Source organism: Asterias rubens, unplaced genomic scaffold, assembly GCF_902459465.1.
Source record: "Asterias rubens unplaced genomic scaffold, eAstRub1.3, whole genome shotgun sequence".
NCBI lineage: Eukaryota > Metazoa > Echinodermata > Asteroidea > Forcipulatida > Asteriidae > Asterias > Asterias rubens.
Window position 1 is genome coordinate 165839 of NW_022985820.1, and position 16932 is coordinate 182770.

The 16932-nt window shown below is 39.7% G+C and overlaps 1 protein-coding gene across 1 annotated transcript; it reads right to left on the reverse strand.

Moving 5' to 3' along the window:
* Positions 1 to 5680: 5680 nt before the first annotated feature.
* Positions 5681 to 16485, reverse strand: LOC117306745 (sphingolipid delta(4)-desaturase DES1-like). Its single transcript, XM_033791224.1, has 5 exons — positions 16292 to 16485; positions 13598 to 13920; positions 11846 to 12265; positions 7607 to 7781; positions 5681 to 5915 (listed from the first exon to the last, which is right to left on the reverse strand). The coding sequence occupies exons 1-5, from the start codon at positions 16371 to 16373 to the stop codon at positions 5905 to 5907; spliced, it is 1011 nt and encodes a 336-aa protein (XP_033647115.1). The 5' UTR covers positions 16374 to 16485; the 3' UTR covers positions 5681 to 5904.
* Between the last annotated feature and the right edge of the window lie 447 nt (positions 16486 to 16932).

Here is a 16932-nt window from a genome sequence, read left to right on the forward strand (position 1 = left end):
TTGGTTAAAATTTCACTATTAAGCCATATTTGAAAAATGAGAAAAATGGAATGGTTGTAATTTGCCAAATGTTAATAATTCTGTGCTTTTAAATTTGTTTGTTTTTTTAAGAAAAATGTAAAAAGAAAAAAAAGAACCACATTCCGATATTTTGTGCCACAAATGAGTTGTCAGAAATGTATTCATTAATTTTGAAATCAGTTTTGTACTCACCAGAATTTTTATCTAAGCAGCTTCTTAAAAATGTTTTATACTTTTCTAAACTTTACTTTTTATTTATGCAAATTCAACTGCTTTTAACATTTTGTTTCCCACGTTGAATCATTACCAATGCAACTGTTTGTTTTTACAATTGTAATTCAGAGTTAGTTTTACATTTTGATGAATGATCTGGTCTGGACCTCCAAATCTGACTTGGCTAGTTTATTGACCAAAGTGATCTGAACATAAATGTTGACAACATTTGCCCTTTAAACACTCAAAAATTCAAAGTTGAAACTCTTAAAGACTCGATCACATGCCAGAAATATCCAAACAGGTGCATGCGTTGACTGTGACTGTATGTAAAACATTGATCGGGTAGACAAATAACTTTACATTCTTGATTACTGACAAGTTTCTACAGCTTAGCTTACGGGTATTGCTCATGCTGAACAATTTTATTTGCTTAGCTGGAATAAGCAGGGAGGCAGACGAAACCCATCTTCATACAGTATTTTAGATGGTTGCCCATTTCTTCTGAGCAATAAATTGTTGTGCTAAGCGGCTACATCTATATAAAAAATAAGGTCATGTTGAAACTTAGTTAAAGAGTTTTATGGGAAAGTGTTTCTCAAATTAAGTCTGTGAAGCAATTAAATATGCCTGTCAATACTTGTCCATTATTAAGATGTACTTGTGTTTATTTCTCCCCCCAAAACTGATTAAATTCAACAATTTGAAAGAAAAGAGAAAAAATCTGAGTTAAGTATCAGAAATTATTGTTTATATTCTAAACCATTCGATAAGCTTCCCTGGGTCGACCCCACAGGGCTCACTCAGGTGAGCCCCTGCCATGGTGGTGATGTCATGCACCTTGGGTCACCCCCAAGTGACCCACTCCACAAGCAGGACACTGGGGGGCTGACCCGGGTGAGCCCCTGGAATGACGTCAAATCTATTCGAACGCACCTGGGACAGACCGGGGCCGGCCCAGGGAAGCTAATCAAACGGACCCTATATTTCTGATAGAAAGGACAAAAACATTTTAATTTGCTGATTGTCTTTAGGAAAATATTCTCTGCATTTTTTTGTCAAGAAGAAAAAGACTCGAGCAATGTGATTTTGTCACTAGTGTGCATATTTAGACAGTAGAAAGGAAGCACATCTCACAACCATTTGCATAAGTGGGGGGTGGGGGGGAGTGTTCAGAAACACCCAAATTGATTTGAGCATTTGGGAAATCGATTTTGACAGTTTTCAACCAGAAAAAGAATTTTTAAAACCTAGGACATGCACCTGCTATGTACTCGTCTGTCGTCATGTTACCTTGGTAACAATTTATGTGGCTGATAGTGAGTTGTTTTATTTTTGGGGACTGGATTTTTTCCCTCCTCTCCAGACCGACCTTGTTAAATTTAATCAATTTAGAGATGTCTGTTGACTTCTTGCGAGACATCATGGGCTTTCATCTTTGTTCATCTTGTTGGGTTTTTATCTTCTTGTTGATGTACTCAATAAAATGTTCCTACTTTTTTCTATGGGCCAAATTGATGCCTGAATAGACACAACATCTCCCAATGAAGTGGAATTCCACCAGCTAGTTGTATGGTGTGTTAATTGAAAACTGGAGGATTGGAATAAGAGCATTCATCCAAATGCAAATGATGCATAAAACCATTAATGATAACAGAAAGGTGTGAGAATAAAAGCTGTTGCAGGCCTCAAAGGCCAGCACAATGGGGAAAGCTTTCTAATCAGCTCTGATTTAAAGTACTGTATCAAAATGTAAATGTTAAGTCAATGAGTCACCACAATGTAAAGAAATGCCAATATTAGAGCAAAAGATGGACTCTGCTCCTTTGTGGTCTGAGTTCAGATTTGTAAAATATTTCGTAATTAAAATTTCTGAGCTATCGTGTTACAGTTGGGGTCAGTAAAGTAAATCAGTCCATTATATTTGGTGTAAAAAATTACAGTCATGAATGCAATGTGAGGAGGTGATGCAATGGGTGCAAAAACCTATTTTCATCAGCTTCTAGTTTCCGATTGAAGGGAAGGGGGTTTCTTTGTGTTGGGAAGAGTAAATTATCACCCTTATTCTTCATACACATTACACAGCCATAGGGCAAGGACCTTTAAGAATTACTTCAACTTCAATGGTGATGTTTGGTTGAAGAAAAAAAGAACTATGTTTATATTGTGAAGTTTTTGTTCACATTTATCAGACTTGTTTTGGTTTTGGCAATCAAAATAGACAGTAGTATATTTAAAGGTCCTCAAATGCTATTTTTCTCACCATTGACAGTGTATTAGGGCATTTTACTAGAGGATTGGTACTGTTATGCACTATGTAATCAGTGAGCTATTAATATATTAAAACTTATCAATTATTTATCTGGACAAAAATATTACCAATCTTTATGACAGTAGTGATCAAAATTGAGAAAAATTCATGTAGCTATTGAGTTCACAGATGGGCTATGTTCTACAATTGCGCAAGGGTCACTCTTCATGAATTTATTTATTTGAACATTTTGCTTTGGTAGTTACTCATCCAAAGTATATTCATCACAACTTACTCTATGGTGTAACTTACATTGCTTTTTTACCGATTATTGACCCAATTCACCTGACGTCATCATCAGAATAATCTTGGATGCGCCATTTTTGTGGTCAATGTCAACATGTTATTCAGATAAGTGCGCATTTTAGGCGACGCGATGTTTACACGTAAACCAGTTGACCACCAACATGGTTAGCGTGGCATCAGTCGCCGCATGTGACGCGCCTGCAAGGGGTCAATAAGTTAAATTTGATTTAACGTCTTTTCTCCAATGCACAAAGCAACATTGCGACAAAATATAATTAATCAGGAGCCAAAATAGATATTATGTTGAATAAGGTTGGCTAAGTAATTTCCTTCGCTCTGTGGACCCCAGGTTCAAATCCCACTTCAGACCGGAGCTTTCCAAGTAGATTGGTTTTCAGTCCCTACCTGATTGCATGGGTTTTCCCCAATATTTGAAGTTTTCCTCCCACATCTAAAATTGATATTCTTGTTTCCTACTCATGCTGTTATTGGCACTTGCACTATTGAATGTGTACATGTAATTACATCAATTGACACAAATAAAGAATGGTCATTCTGACAGTATGGTAAGGTTCAATGACTCACATTTTAATTATGAACCAGACGGCAGTGTTGTATTACATGCACAATTAGCAGACTGCTGTACGGTGGCTTACAATAGCGTCAAACATCAACTTTTGTCACCAACTTATTTTACATTATTTGATTTTCAAAAACTATTTAAACTTATTATATTATCATACAGAATAAGATGCAAAACAAAGTTATCACGAGTCCTCAATGTCGTCACATATTCTGAAGTATACTTTGCAAATGTAGCACAATTAGTAGCACTCGATCATTTAACATTTATTTTCAAGTTTCACGTCAAGTTTAGCTGAGGAAATTGCTAATACATGTAGTTTCAACAATCCCATTCATAAACAAGTTATTGCTCTCCAATTACACCAAGCACTGTTTTCTCATTCATGTTGTCTACCTCTAACATTGAAAAATTCTTAACTATAGACCAAGCAAGTGTCATATATACAGTAATACCATAGAGTAAGGCTGTCCTTACTCTATGGTAATACAATTTGGGTAACTTGGGAAACATCGTGTGCTTTCACATCAAAAAAGTCTCAAGACTTGCATAGTCTAGAAAGTCTACTTAAAATTTTAAGGTATGGAAACATCTTTGGTATTTTGAAGACTAAATTCATTTCCATCCTCTAGTTTCCAGTTAACATATCACATACAACCAACCAGTGGAAATGTCATTAATTACAGGTGATTATACAAAGGTGATATTTGGGTAAGATTCATTGCTTATTTTAATCAAATAGAATTTTTTTAAATCCATCAACTGGGGGAAATATTTCTAACATTGCAGTGCTTTCCAAAAAAATAATTCTTAACACACTCGAAACGGGTACTGAGTGTATCACAATTGTTAGCTTTCTGATTAATTAGTCAGTTAATTAAACAATTTATAATTATAATGTAAAAGTTACTGTGACCAATGGGTAGAGAAGAGAACTAGGGATGATTGGAACTAAAAGTAATAGCTGTAGCAACATAACCAACGATCTACATTTAAATATATCGTACTAAATTATCACAGTGCAATAAAAAGTACATGTGATGTACAATGTAGTCTACTTGCGGTAACACCATATGAACCAGCATTCTCCTCAAGACGAGCATACTGATCCAAACTTAAAGTTATCAACCACTGGTTATTTTCAGAACCAACACTACTCAAAGGAGATTTTCAACTGGTGTTACTGCTAACCTCATCTAGTTATGCTTCCACCATGCAAAGTTTCAAACCCTATTTGCATTTGACCCTTGCGTCTTCCTTAGCTTACAGCAATACCAAGGTTTGAAATGTTACATCATTACCACTTCTTGATTTAGACCAAAGGCGCATAAGGATTTGGGAGGAAGAAAAGCACGAAGTCCAGACATAACACCAGTGTTGCGGGAAATGGTTTTAGTAATGGAAGAGATGTGTTCAGAACAGGAGAGTTAATCATCAATAATGACACCTAGAAAATTAGTGGAGTGAACTTGAAGGATAGGATTATCGTCGATACGAAGAATAGGAATATCTTCTGAGAGATGAGAGGATTTACTAAAGAGCATGAACTTAGTTTTGTGTTCATTGAGTGAAAGTTTGTTGGCTTTAAACCAGGAAGAGACTTTAAGAAGTTCGGCATTCATAATATTTAAGGATTTAGCCGGATTGGAGAAAGGACCATTTCCCCCCCCCCCCAAAAAAAAAAATGTTTTAGGTGTTATTTGGTTATGGTCAGTCGCCAGTCTATTGTATACACAAGTGTGACCTGTTCAACTAAATTCGCAAAAATCATTCATTGGTAATGACTTGGGGCTTAAATTCACTTAAAATGACAAAAATATAAACCTGCAAAGAAAAAATACATCAATAATCACAATACTTTGTTCTTAGTATTTCAAATTAGTCAGGAGTGATATCAAAATCATACTCTCACAAGTTGGTTCTTCAAAATAACTCATCAATACACTTTCTAATTTCAAAGACCGACTGAAAAAGTCAACAAATTAAGGAATACTACAACATTATGCCGTAAGAAATCACAGTTAGTAAAATATTCTTTCTATATAAGACAATTTAAAGTAATCAAATATAGTTCATAGCCTTCGAGAAAGACTCTGCTCGGGTCTAAATGTCAGGCCATTAACTGTTTTTAGCAATTGCTAATATTAAGACACTTTTCACAGCAACACGTGCAGTTTTTATTTGTTTGCCCTCAGTATGTACAATGTATTTCATTGTCACATGAAAGCTTTGGTTTTTGTTTTCAAACAAATCTTACATGTATGAAGCGTAAAATCTGGCCCACTTTTAATTTAAATTTCTTCAACTTTAAATTGTTGAGTTTTTGTTATTAATTTTGTTGTTTTCTTTTTGCTTTTCTTGTAATGGTATATTTGAGCAGACAGGATGCACTTTATTGGAGTAGTGGTAAATCAATTTAGCTGCATGATGATTTAAAATACATGCTAAACAAAAGATAACTTTAAAAGTTCAGGCCTTTTCCCACCAAATTTCAGCTCAGTGGTGCAAGTTCCTTGACCTCTGTATACAATCAATACCAGCCTAAAATGAAAACACATCAAAATAAATGTTAAAACCTAATCTTTTATGTCTACCATTGGCATTATTCTGTAGCTGCAAATTGTGTAGTACTGCTTTTCTGAAATGTATAGAAGTTGTGTATAAAAAAAACCCAGACTGAGTCGACAATGTTTTGGTCCCTCAAATATTAACTGTGTCATTATGCAAAACTAGTTTTAAAAATGGCGTTACTATACATAAAATAATTCCCACATTAAAACATTGATGGTATGAAAAGCATAATTATGTACATGTACACGCACTTATTCTTGAATTGGTGTATTCATTGCTTTAGGGGGGAGGGGAGGTGATACATGTAAGCATTGCATACTAACTACTATCATAGATCATTTAAAACACATTCATAAATACCTCAGTTTCGCTATTCCTATTGGTGGAGAGCGCGTCACGTGGGTGTATATAAACCTTTGATAATGACCAGTCAAAAGTGTTCAAACATGGGCGTGACATGCGAGCTTGCACCTGTGCTTATAAGACAGTTTCTTCATTCCTATTGGTAGAGAGCAACGGCCGGGACAGTTGTGCAACATCACGCGATAAGCGCGACGCGCACAACAGTCCCTTATAAGGAGTTGTTTACCCGAGGGCCTTACCATTTCATAGCTGGAGGGGTATTGTGTTGAAAGAAATCATTGAAAAATTATAATTTTTGCATTTATTTTACTTTTTGACCAAAAAGTGTTTATGTTTTTTGACCGAAAAGGTGTTTATGAATGGGAATCAAAGTGTGTTGAAGAGGTTTTCAACTAGTGGTTTAAACTCGTCGAGGCCTGTTTCTTGATAATTTACCTCGACTTCATCTCGGTAAAATGATCAAGAATCAGAACCAAAGTAAAATCCAAATATGATTATTCATCCCGTTTTAAGTTATTAAATCAAATTACTTGGTACCCGCTGCTACAAAAAGTTCTTTGGATTAACCTCCTCTTACCGCCCCCAACATATAAATGTTGGTGAAATGAAAACAAAAAATTTAATTCAAGACTAAAGTGCAGTTTGAGGATAACACAAGCATCTAAGGAAAATGTGAACCCTGTTATGAGTGAAGGAAAGACGAAAGGTCATACTAGAAAATAAATCCACAAGCCCTCTTTGAAACTTTGAAAACAAGGAATAAATACAGAGTAAATGTTACACAAAGTACACCAATAAGCATGGGCGACTAGTGTCGTAGTCGCGACTGTTGATTGCTCAATGGAGTTGCAACTAACGGTTTTTCACTTACTTGGTTAATCATGTCACCACGACTACTACAAAAACAGTCAAAACTACTAGAAAAATCGCCATGTCTATTTTTGACAACATAATTTACAATCAGACATCAGTGACACAATGCTTCAATTATTTTAGCATGAATTGAAATATTGCGCCTTTGGCAAACATTATGTTGCAATTCATCTTAGGAACCAAAAATTAGTCGCGACTAGTGTCAAAGTCGCAATTTTTTGAGGCGCTACTAGTCAAGTAGTACATTTCACTAGTCGCCCTGGTTTATACACCATATAATTACTGCAAAGTCACTTCACACAACTTGACAAGTTGGAAGTGTTTATTCTTTCTAAAATAAACCAACCAAAAGGCTGTATTTATTTCAGAAAACTACAAAGAAAACATGGAAATGATGGAAATGTGAAATAAGAAAACTGCCTAACCACTTTTATATTTGTGCTTTTCCCAAGCGTCTAGGTTTTTAGGATCCATTGAGTCTTGTCTCTTGTAGCGTGCAAAGGGTCCAAAGCTACTCTCAAAGATGAACTTCCATACCACCATGCCGAGGGAATCATGTCTTGGTAAATCATTATAGTATTCAGGTGCAATCTTGCTCACCTGAAATAAAAACAACATTTTACGCAAACAACAATAAGTTTCTATTCAACATGCATAGTGATCGATTTCCCTTGTATAGACCGTATTGAATAACCCCTTTTTGCTATGAAAAGTCCCTATCCCGTAGGGCAAACTGTATGCACGTCCAAACACGTACATCATCGAAGCACGCAGTACGCAACCTTCCCAGTTTGATATCTTTGGCACATGCACGCACACACACACGTACAGATGCCATCTTGTAGGTCGGATATTTGAGCAGTGTGACGTCATATTCAATACGGTCTATAGCAGATCAAAATTATACACAAAATGTATCAGTTTCTACTCAAATCAGTGTGCAATAAACTAGCTCAGCCTAATTATTTTGCTATGCAAAATGCTTAACGAAATCATTCCCTAATGCATCATAATCTGATGGAATAATGAAAACTTGACTACCCCCTTTTGCTCACACAGTTGTCAGTAAATCAACAAAATATTGTAAACTATTCAATGGGAGACTTTGGAACGCCAGGTGGCAGTAGACTTACTCAGGTAAATTGTATTGTTTAGTTTTGAGCACACGCAAATTAAGAACAATGGATGTTACCTGGTAAGTCTGCTGCCACCAAGCAACCCAAATTACTTTTCCTTGAAAAGCCATATATGGCTTACAATTATGTATTTGGAATTACATATTGAAGGTCTAGTATTATATTTGTGTGATGTTTGAATGTAAAATAAAAAACAATTTCACACAAGCAGGTTGCTATTTTTAGACTAATAGGCTTGCAAACATACTAAATATGACCAGATGTCTCTCTCATTTAGTGTACATAGTAACCATCTAGGAAGATCCCTGCTATGGGTTGTGTACATATTTAGGGCCACTGATTTTCCGTTTCAGAAAAGTGCAAATTCCGTTTGGCAAAAACATGAATTCCGTTTCAGGCACAAAAATTCCGTTTCATGTTTTTTTAATTAGATAAAAGGTTGTTTAATACCCAGGGACACACTTATAAAAATCAATTTGAGATAAGTTGCACTGCTGACTTCGTAAAATGTTCATTTTAACTGACAAATTTCAAAAAAATACTTTAATTTTTTTTAAATTATAATTGTAATGTGGATTATTTTGTATACTGCTGTTCGATGAAACAAAAACATGTAGTCAGGGTAGAAAGGTTGCACTGTGACTGCAGTATCAATGCACATGATGTGATAGACTTGATTCCAAGTCTAAAACTACAGTTGATTCTCTGCATCAGCCACATTGTAGGCTAATGACAGGAGTGTATCCACAAGAGGGCGCTGTTTCAGCATGATCAAAGACTTGGGAACAAGTCTATGGACGTGACCGTTCTCCATCCACAAACAAAATGCCAGCCATTTTGTTTTCGTTTTGGCGACAGAATGTTGACAGTTTACGGTTTTATTTTAGACCTTTCCGAGATGAAAAAACATTGTATGTGTTCTTATAGATCATAGGTAAGCTAGTTTGTGTATTATTGTTGGTAAAAGAGAGGGAGAAAATGCAATTTGGGTGAACAAAAAATGTTAAAAACGTGCCGCAAATAATGCCATTCGCTTAACCATGTTAACAACGTGTGTACATCATGTGTGTAAACGTGGAGGATGGTGTGAAGTAGAACAGAATGATCATGAATGATCCACGGTTACGATCTCGTACTTTTTAATGGTCTGATTTCTGAGGCTTTTTTAGTTTAACAAAAAGAATCTTAATAAAGAATGCAATTTCAATAGTTTTGGCGGCAAGAAAAAAAAATAATAAATAAAAAAATCAAATTTTCCGAAATCCCGTTTTCCGTTTCAAAGGGCGGATTCCGCGAATTCCGTCCGTTTTCCGCGATCGCGGAAAATCAGTGGCCCTACATATTATACACCCCTTTTGCACCAAAGTCCAAAGCAGTTACTGCTGCCATGACAACCATTTGGGGAGTCAACTTAAAAACATGAAAAACAACATGTCCTCTAAAATGCACACTACACTGTACAACACATGGGGATAATAACTCCATATATGGTGAAACCGCGATGTCAATATCAGGTGATGGGGTCATGAACCAACTGTGCATGCACTGATGGGTGACATTATGCTGTATACATAGTGCATCTATCAATCTAAACTATTTGAGTGTCAATGTCAGTGTACAAAGTCCATGTAAAGTTTGCCATAAAGTGTTTGCATAAACTTAACACTTAATATTTTATTTATTTTAAATCTTCGGACTTTCTTTGCAGGGGCAGGGTAAAGCAAAGCCTTATCAAAGTGATGTGCCCTCCCAGACCCTAAATGAAGCAAATCACAATTGAAAAGCAAGGCTTTGGTTAAAGAAAAGGATTAGGGAGGGGCTGGTTAGCAGGTAGGGGCTGGTTAGCAGGTAGGGTGCTGGTTAGCAGGTAGGGGGATGGGTAGCAGGTAGGGGACTGGGTAGCAGGTAGGGGACTGGGTAGCAGGTAGGGGACTGGGTAGCAGGTAGGGGGCTGGGTAGCAGGTAGGGGACTGGGTAGCAGGTAGGGGACTGGGTAGCAGGTAGGGGACTGGGTAGCAGGTAGGGGACTGGGTAGCAGGTAGGGGGCTGGGTAGCAGGTAGGGGGCTGGGTAGCAGGTAGGGGGCTGGGTAGCAGGTAGGGGGCTGGGTAGCAGGTAGGGGGCTGGTTAGCAGGTAGGGGGCTGGTTAGCAGGTAGGGGGCTGGGTAGCAGGTAGGGGGATGGGTAGCAGGTAGGGGGCTGGGTAGCAGGTAGGGGGCTGGGTAGCAGGTAGGGGGCTGGGTAGCAGGTAGGGGGCTGGGTAGCAGGTAGGGGGATGGGTACCAGGTAGGGGGATGGGTAGCAGGTAGGGGGCTGGGTAGCAGGTAGGGGGATGGTTAGCAGGTAGGGGACTGGGTAGCAGGTAGGGGACTGGGTAGCAGGTAGGGGACTGGGTAGCAGGTAGGGGGCTGGGTAGCAGGTAGGGGACTGGGTAGCAGGTAGGGGACTGGGTAGCAGGTAGGGGGCTGGGTAGCAGGTAGGGGGCTGGGTAGCAGGTAGGGGGATGGGTACCAGGTAGGGGGATGGGTAGCAGGTAGGGGGCTGGGTAGCAGGTAGGGGGATGGTTAGCAGGTAGGGGGCTGGGTAGCAGGTAGGGGGCTGGGTAGCAGGTAGGGGGCTGGGTAGCAGGTAGGGGGATGGGTACCAGGTAGGGGGATGGGTAGCAGGTAGGGGGCTGGGTAGCAGGTAGGGGGATGGTTAGCAGGTAGGGGACTGGGTAGCAGGTAGGGGACTGGGTAGCAGGTAGGGGACTGGGTAGCAGGTAGGGGACTGGGTAGCAGGTAGGGGGCTGGGTAGCAGGTAGGGGACTGGGTAGCAGGTAGGGGACTGGGTAGCAGGTAGGGGGCTGGGTAGCAGGTAGGGGGCTGGGTAGCAGGTAGGGGGATGGGTAGCAGGTAGGGGACTGGGTAGCAGGTAGGGGGCTGGGTAGCAGGTAGGGGACTGGGTAGCAGGTAGGGGACTGGGTAGCAGGTAGGGGGCTGGGTAGCAGGTAGGGGGCTGGGTAGCAGGTAGGGGGCTGGGTAGCAGGTAGGGGGCTGGGTAGCAGGTAGGGGGATGGGTAGCAGGTAGGGGGCTGGGTAGCAGGTAGGGGGATGGGTAGCAGGTAGGGGGCTGGGTAGCAGGTAGGGGGATGGGTACCAGGTAGGGGGATGGGTAGCAGGTAGGGGGCTGGGTAGCAGGTAGGGGGATGGTTAGCAGGTAGGGGACTGGGTAGCAGGTAGGGGACTGGGTAGCAGGTAGGGGACTGGGTAGCAGGTAGGGGGCTGGGTAGCAGGTAGGGGACTGGGTAGCAGGTAGGGGCTGGTTAGCAGGTAGGGTGCTGGTTAGCAGGTAGGGGGATGGGTAGCAGGTAGGGGACTGGGTAGCAGGTAGGGGGATGGGTAGCAGGTAGGGGACTGGGTAGCAGGTAGGGGACTGGGTAGCAGGTAGGGGACTGGGTAGCAGGTAGGGGGCTGGGTAGCAGGTAGGGGGCTGGTTAGCAGGTAGGGGACTGGGTAGCGCCAACAAACTAAAAATACTCAAGACTTACCAAGGGCAACCTGCTGCCTGGTATATTGGGGAAATCATGATGCTCCATGTGATAACCAACATTGAAGGCGATGTAGTTATACGGCCCATAGTAAGAATAGGTCTCATGGCCTTCCTTGAAGAGATAGTGCTCCGAGATGAAGTGGCCTGCTAATGGATGGACACCCATCGTGGTGACAGTACCTAGAATTAGGTACACGTAGGCCTTGAAACTGAAGAAGTAGATGATAATCGCATTGAAGATGATCTGAACCACGTAGTTGATGCCTTCAAGACGAGTGGGGGATTTGGGACGGCGTAACATCGGGCGGAAGGCGTAGAAGAAGGGTTGTAACAGCATCCAGATGAACTTGAGGAGGGTATTCCTGAAGAAGTATCCCTCCCATTCAGAGGGAAGATCTGGATCTAGTGATTGTTCACCCTGGGAAAGAGGTGGTTAACCAAATAGAAAAATATCACATGTTGTGTAATATGTATTTTTCTTACTATCATTCAATCATATTATTGACTGTGGGTTTGAATAAGTGTGTCTTAAACATTTTTTAGGGGCCCTTCAGCGGGCCCATGACCCCATGACTTTGTGATGCACACTTGCAAATTTTCCTTATCACAAAGATGGACAAAGTCAAGTAGAAAATGACAAATCGTTTCAATCAATTTTTCTAAAAAGATAAGCCAGACAGGTTCATCATACAATCAGGGCTCGAATTTCACGCTGGACCGCAGGCCCGAGGCCAGTGATTTTAGCTTCGGTCCAGTAAACTTTATGCCGAACAAGTCTGGCGGTCTTGTGTTTTTTTTATGCATACTAATATAGTTACTATTACAAATAATTATATGAAATATATTATCTTTTATTAAAAAATGTATTTCAATCTCATTTAAAGTAAAAGTTTTTGTTTTACTTGTCGACAAATCAGTGTTCTGAGCACGCCTGCGGAACGTCAATCCGTCCTTTTTTCACGTGCATCAGGCTGCATACAAGTTTTCCATTCAGTTTACTCATGCCCACACCTTGTACATCTAGTCTCAAACCATTTATGTTTATGCACCCGGGGAGTGAGCGAGTTGGGACGAGGGAGTGATGTGTTGGTACCAGGCGCGGCGGCACACCTTAGTACAGCGATGTTTGTTTACCACTGACCATGTGTAAAGTCTGATACCTTACAAAGGAGTGTTGAATTTGCATTAAGAAGGTCTGGTTGCAATACCACACATCCCTGTGTTGCATGGATTAAAAGTAAGGTCTTGTTGCCAAACGTCTTGCCAAGTATGGCTACCAACAGTGATGAGCTTCTGATTACTGCTGTCAAATGTTTTGTTGGTGATTTGCCCGTCAAATCGGAATATTTTTGTTGAGGCGGCGAGAATGACGTGAAGTAGGTATATGGAACTTTATTGATTGGGTTTCACAGCAAAAAAAAAGCCTCCTAAGGGATGAAAAAGGCCTGCTGTTCTATCGTGTTAACTTTTTTTTTTCCTAATAAAATTTTGGTCTTGTAAAAAATCTTCCGGTCCAGTAAAAATTCTGAGAAACAAGCCCTGCGGTCTTGTGGATTTTTTCCCCAAATTCGAGCCCTGACAATAGAGGTCTATTCTAGTTTATTTACTTCCCAGGGACATGAAAAACCACCCCCTCCTACTTTTTAACCTGAATTTAAGCCATTATAAACTAAGGTTCATTCAACCTGGATTTCAGCCACATAGTGATTACAGAAAACACATATCTCAGTTATAGTAGTTCAGTTCTCACCTGATATCGATGATGATCCTGATGATAACGCCTAAATGAAATTGAAACCGGAACGCCGATAATCACATTTCCAATAAATCCTACGATTCTGTTCCACATCAGTCGACCGTGACCAAAAGCCAAGTTGTGACCCACTTCGTGTATCGCCAGTGACATACCGTGGTTGACTACACCACCAAAGCAGTATGCCACAACACAGATGGTCATCCATGATTCATTCTTCAAGCACCAAGCTGTCAAGATTTGTGTGACAACCATACAGAACATGATCCAAACAATCGTTGTATCATGTCCCATTAAGCGCTTCAGCTCTGGATATTTCTCTGAAAAAAATAAAAAGATGATGATGATGGTCAACACATTTTCTGGATTCGATCGCAAAAAGACCCCCATCCCTCCTTTAAACTTTAAATACAAGCCCAGTTCTTCAATTTTAAAAATACATTTATTTTGCTGAATGTTATTTGCTATACTAGATCTTTCCAGATGAACGCTATCTTTATGGGCAACTTGGAATTTCTCTTCCAGCAAATTTATGAAGTTCTAGTGCAGCCAGCTATGAATAAACAAATCTACACCCAAAACCAAGATGGCGCACACCTAAACATGTACATCGTCGGTCAAACCACAACTGATGAAAACACACATTTTTGCAAATATTTAAAAAACAGAAGTGTTAATTATAAATATACTCATTAGGCCAAGTAAAACAAATAACATGTTTAGCGTCCCCGCCCGCTTCCTTTTTAGAGGCTGCCTTCTTTTTTATTTTATTTTTCTATTGCACTTTTTTTTTTTTTTTTAAGAAAAAGGTTATTTTAAACGATCTCAGCTAGAACAATGTCTTGTTTAAATGTCTTGACCAAAATGTTTCATTATGTTTTGTGTGTTTGAGCAGTAGAAAAAAACAATGGATATTTGACATTTTAAAAAGAATGGCGGCCATCTTGTTAATATAATAAATAATAAAAAATAAAAAGCCCCTCCTCCTTCCTTTTTTTGAGAAACCCGGACGCTAGACATGTTTCTTTTTTACTCAGCCTTACTGTCAACATTTTTAGCAAGTTTCACCACCTATTTATGTAACAGTTTTATATCACTAGATTTGCCATTTTGTAAATTAAAAAATAGTGACAAAAGTTTTTTGTTTTACGTTTTGTTTTATTGTGGACCAGATATCTATCTAGGCAGTTTCTGAGTTTGTGGTATCACTGTCAAAATTGCTTATTATAATGAGGAAAAGGCCAACTATCTTGTTTATAAAAAGTATAAACTTTCATTACATATTTGTGGGGGAAAATACCTAACTACCCTTTTTGGGGAAACCACAAAATATTAATGAATGTAGAGTCGCTTGTCATATTTCACTTTTGTTTGTAACTGAAATGATATGATCTTGATACTACTGCACAAATCGCCTCAGATGTGACTGTTGGGCGCGATCGGTCAATCTGCGCAATCGGTCGATCGATCGCACTGCGCTCTTGAAAAATCTATTGGTTGTGCAGCAATTGGTCGCTCGAGCACAATCAGTCGATCGCGCAACAATCGATCGATCGCGCAACGAACATATTTACGCGATTGACCGATCGAGCTACGAGTTTATTTGTGCGAGATCAGCCGATCGTGCAGGAAAGGCTTTGCGCGATCTACAGATTGTGCAGGCATGGATTTGCCAATCGACTGATCGTGCAGGAAAAGTTTTGCTCGATCAACCGATCATGCAGGAAAAGTTTTGCACCTTCGTGCAGGAATGGTTTCGCCCGTTCGACCAGGAATGCGCTATCGGCCATTGTACAGGAATGGTATCAGTATCACTGAAGTGATTTTTATTGTGACATCATCTTTGCAAAATCGGCCCCTGCTTAATCGACCGATCGCGCCTAACCATTCCCGCACAATCGGCCGACCACGCAAAACCGTTCCTGCACAATCGGCACATCGCGATGATTGTTGAGCGATCGACTGATTGTTGAGCGATTGTTGCGCGATTGACTGATTTCTGCGCAACCAATAGATCTTTCAATAGCGATTGATAGCGCAGATTGACCGCTGGCGATAGCGCCCAACATGGCTGTTGACATGCAGTCCCACAAGCATCGCTAAATTTAACATTAACTTAAATGCTGGGACTATGAAATTATAAAAATAAATGTTTTTTAATAATGTATTGTTATTTATTGTAAATTTGTTTGTTAATTAATTCACAAATATTTGTAATTAAATTAAGAATTATTGAAGGTGGAATGAATACACAATCACTTCAGAATTTCCCTTTAATATAATAGTAATCTTGAGTCTTGAGTAGTTTAATCCCTAAACAGCTCACGTAGGAGGAAGCTAAACTAAAACTGGGTGGTGTGTTGGTGGCGCCATTGGTCGACTGTGCAAGGTGCGAAGAGAATAATAAAAAGGAAACAAAAAGTTTGTGCACTATTTACGTAATAATTACTTATAATTAGTTGTTTCACACGAGTAAGCAGTTTTATCCGCTGGGTAGTTTTGTCGGTGTCAGCACTGCCTACCAGTGCCACCAGTCCGCTTGACAACGACCTTGCATTGCGTCTCCAGTGCACCCGTACCAGTCTCCGTCGCCCATCCCAAACACCACACAGCGCGCGACCCACTGCTTACTTCAGTTACACAACCGGTGAGTTTATCAAATTTCAATTTCATAACCAATTTTATACTCACTCAGCATTTCTTTTCTTCTTGTTAGATGAGGTTCATCTGTGTAAGTCCAGGTGAAGTCAGACCTCGATACAGAGGTCCCCATGATGACAAAATGTTCGGGGACAAAATGTAGAAATTTTTAGGAATTACATAAAAATAAAGAGTCCTCACAGACAAACAGAGCGCAGCAGTATGGAAAGTTCCGTGTGATAGATGGGTACCGGACTCAGAACACCAACAGTGCATACACGAAACACACATAGAGCGCAGATACCGCAAACATTGTCGTCAGGGTACCTTGTAGAAAGCATTCGTTGTGCAACGGGCGATAAAGATTAAGTCATTTGCAATTAGGGGTGAAATAATAAAAAGTGTTAAAATTTGTATCTTTTAGAAAAAGTTTTTATCTTAATTTTGTTTAATAACATACCAAAATACATTTTATAATTTTATAATTGGTGTTAAAATTAATTTAAAAGAATTTTAAATACCAAGCAAAGTGTTGGCTATGGCGGCAAGTTTTAATCCCCCCTTGAATTAGACTGTACCAAGTTGCACACGCGTTGGGCGTGTTACTAGAAAACATGCGAGGTTTCCGACTAGACTAGATTTTCCAAAGAGGGGGCTGTTCTAGTTGGCCGATCGGGTTAATTTCTTTTCTG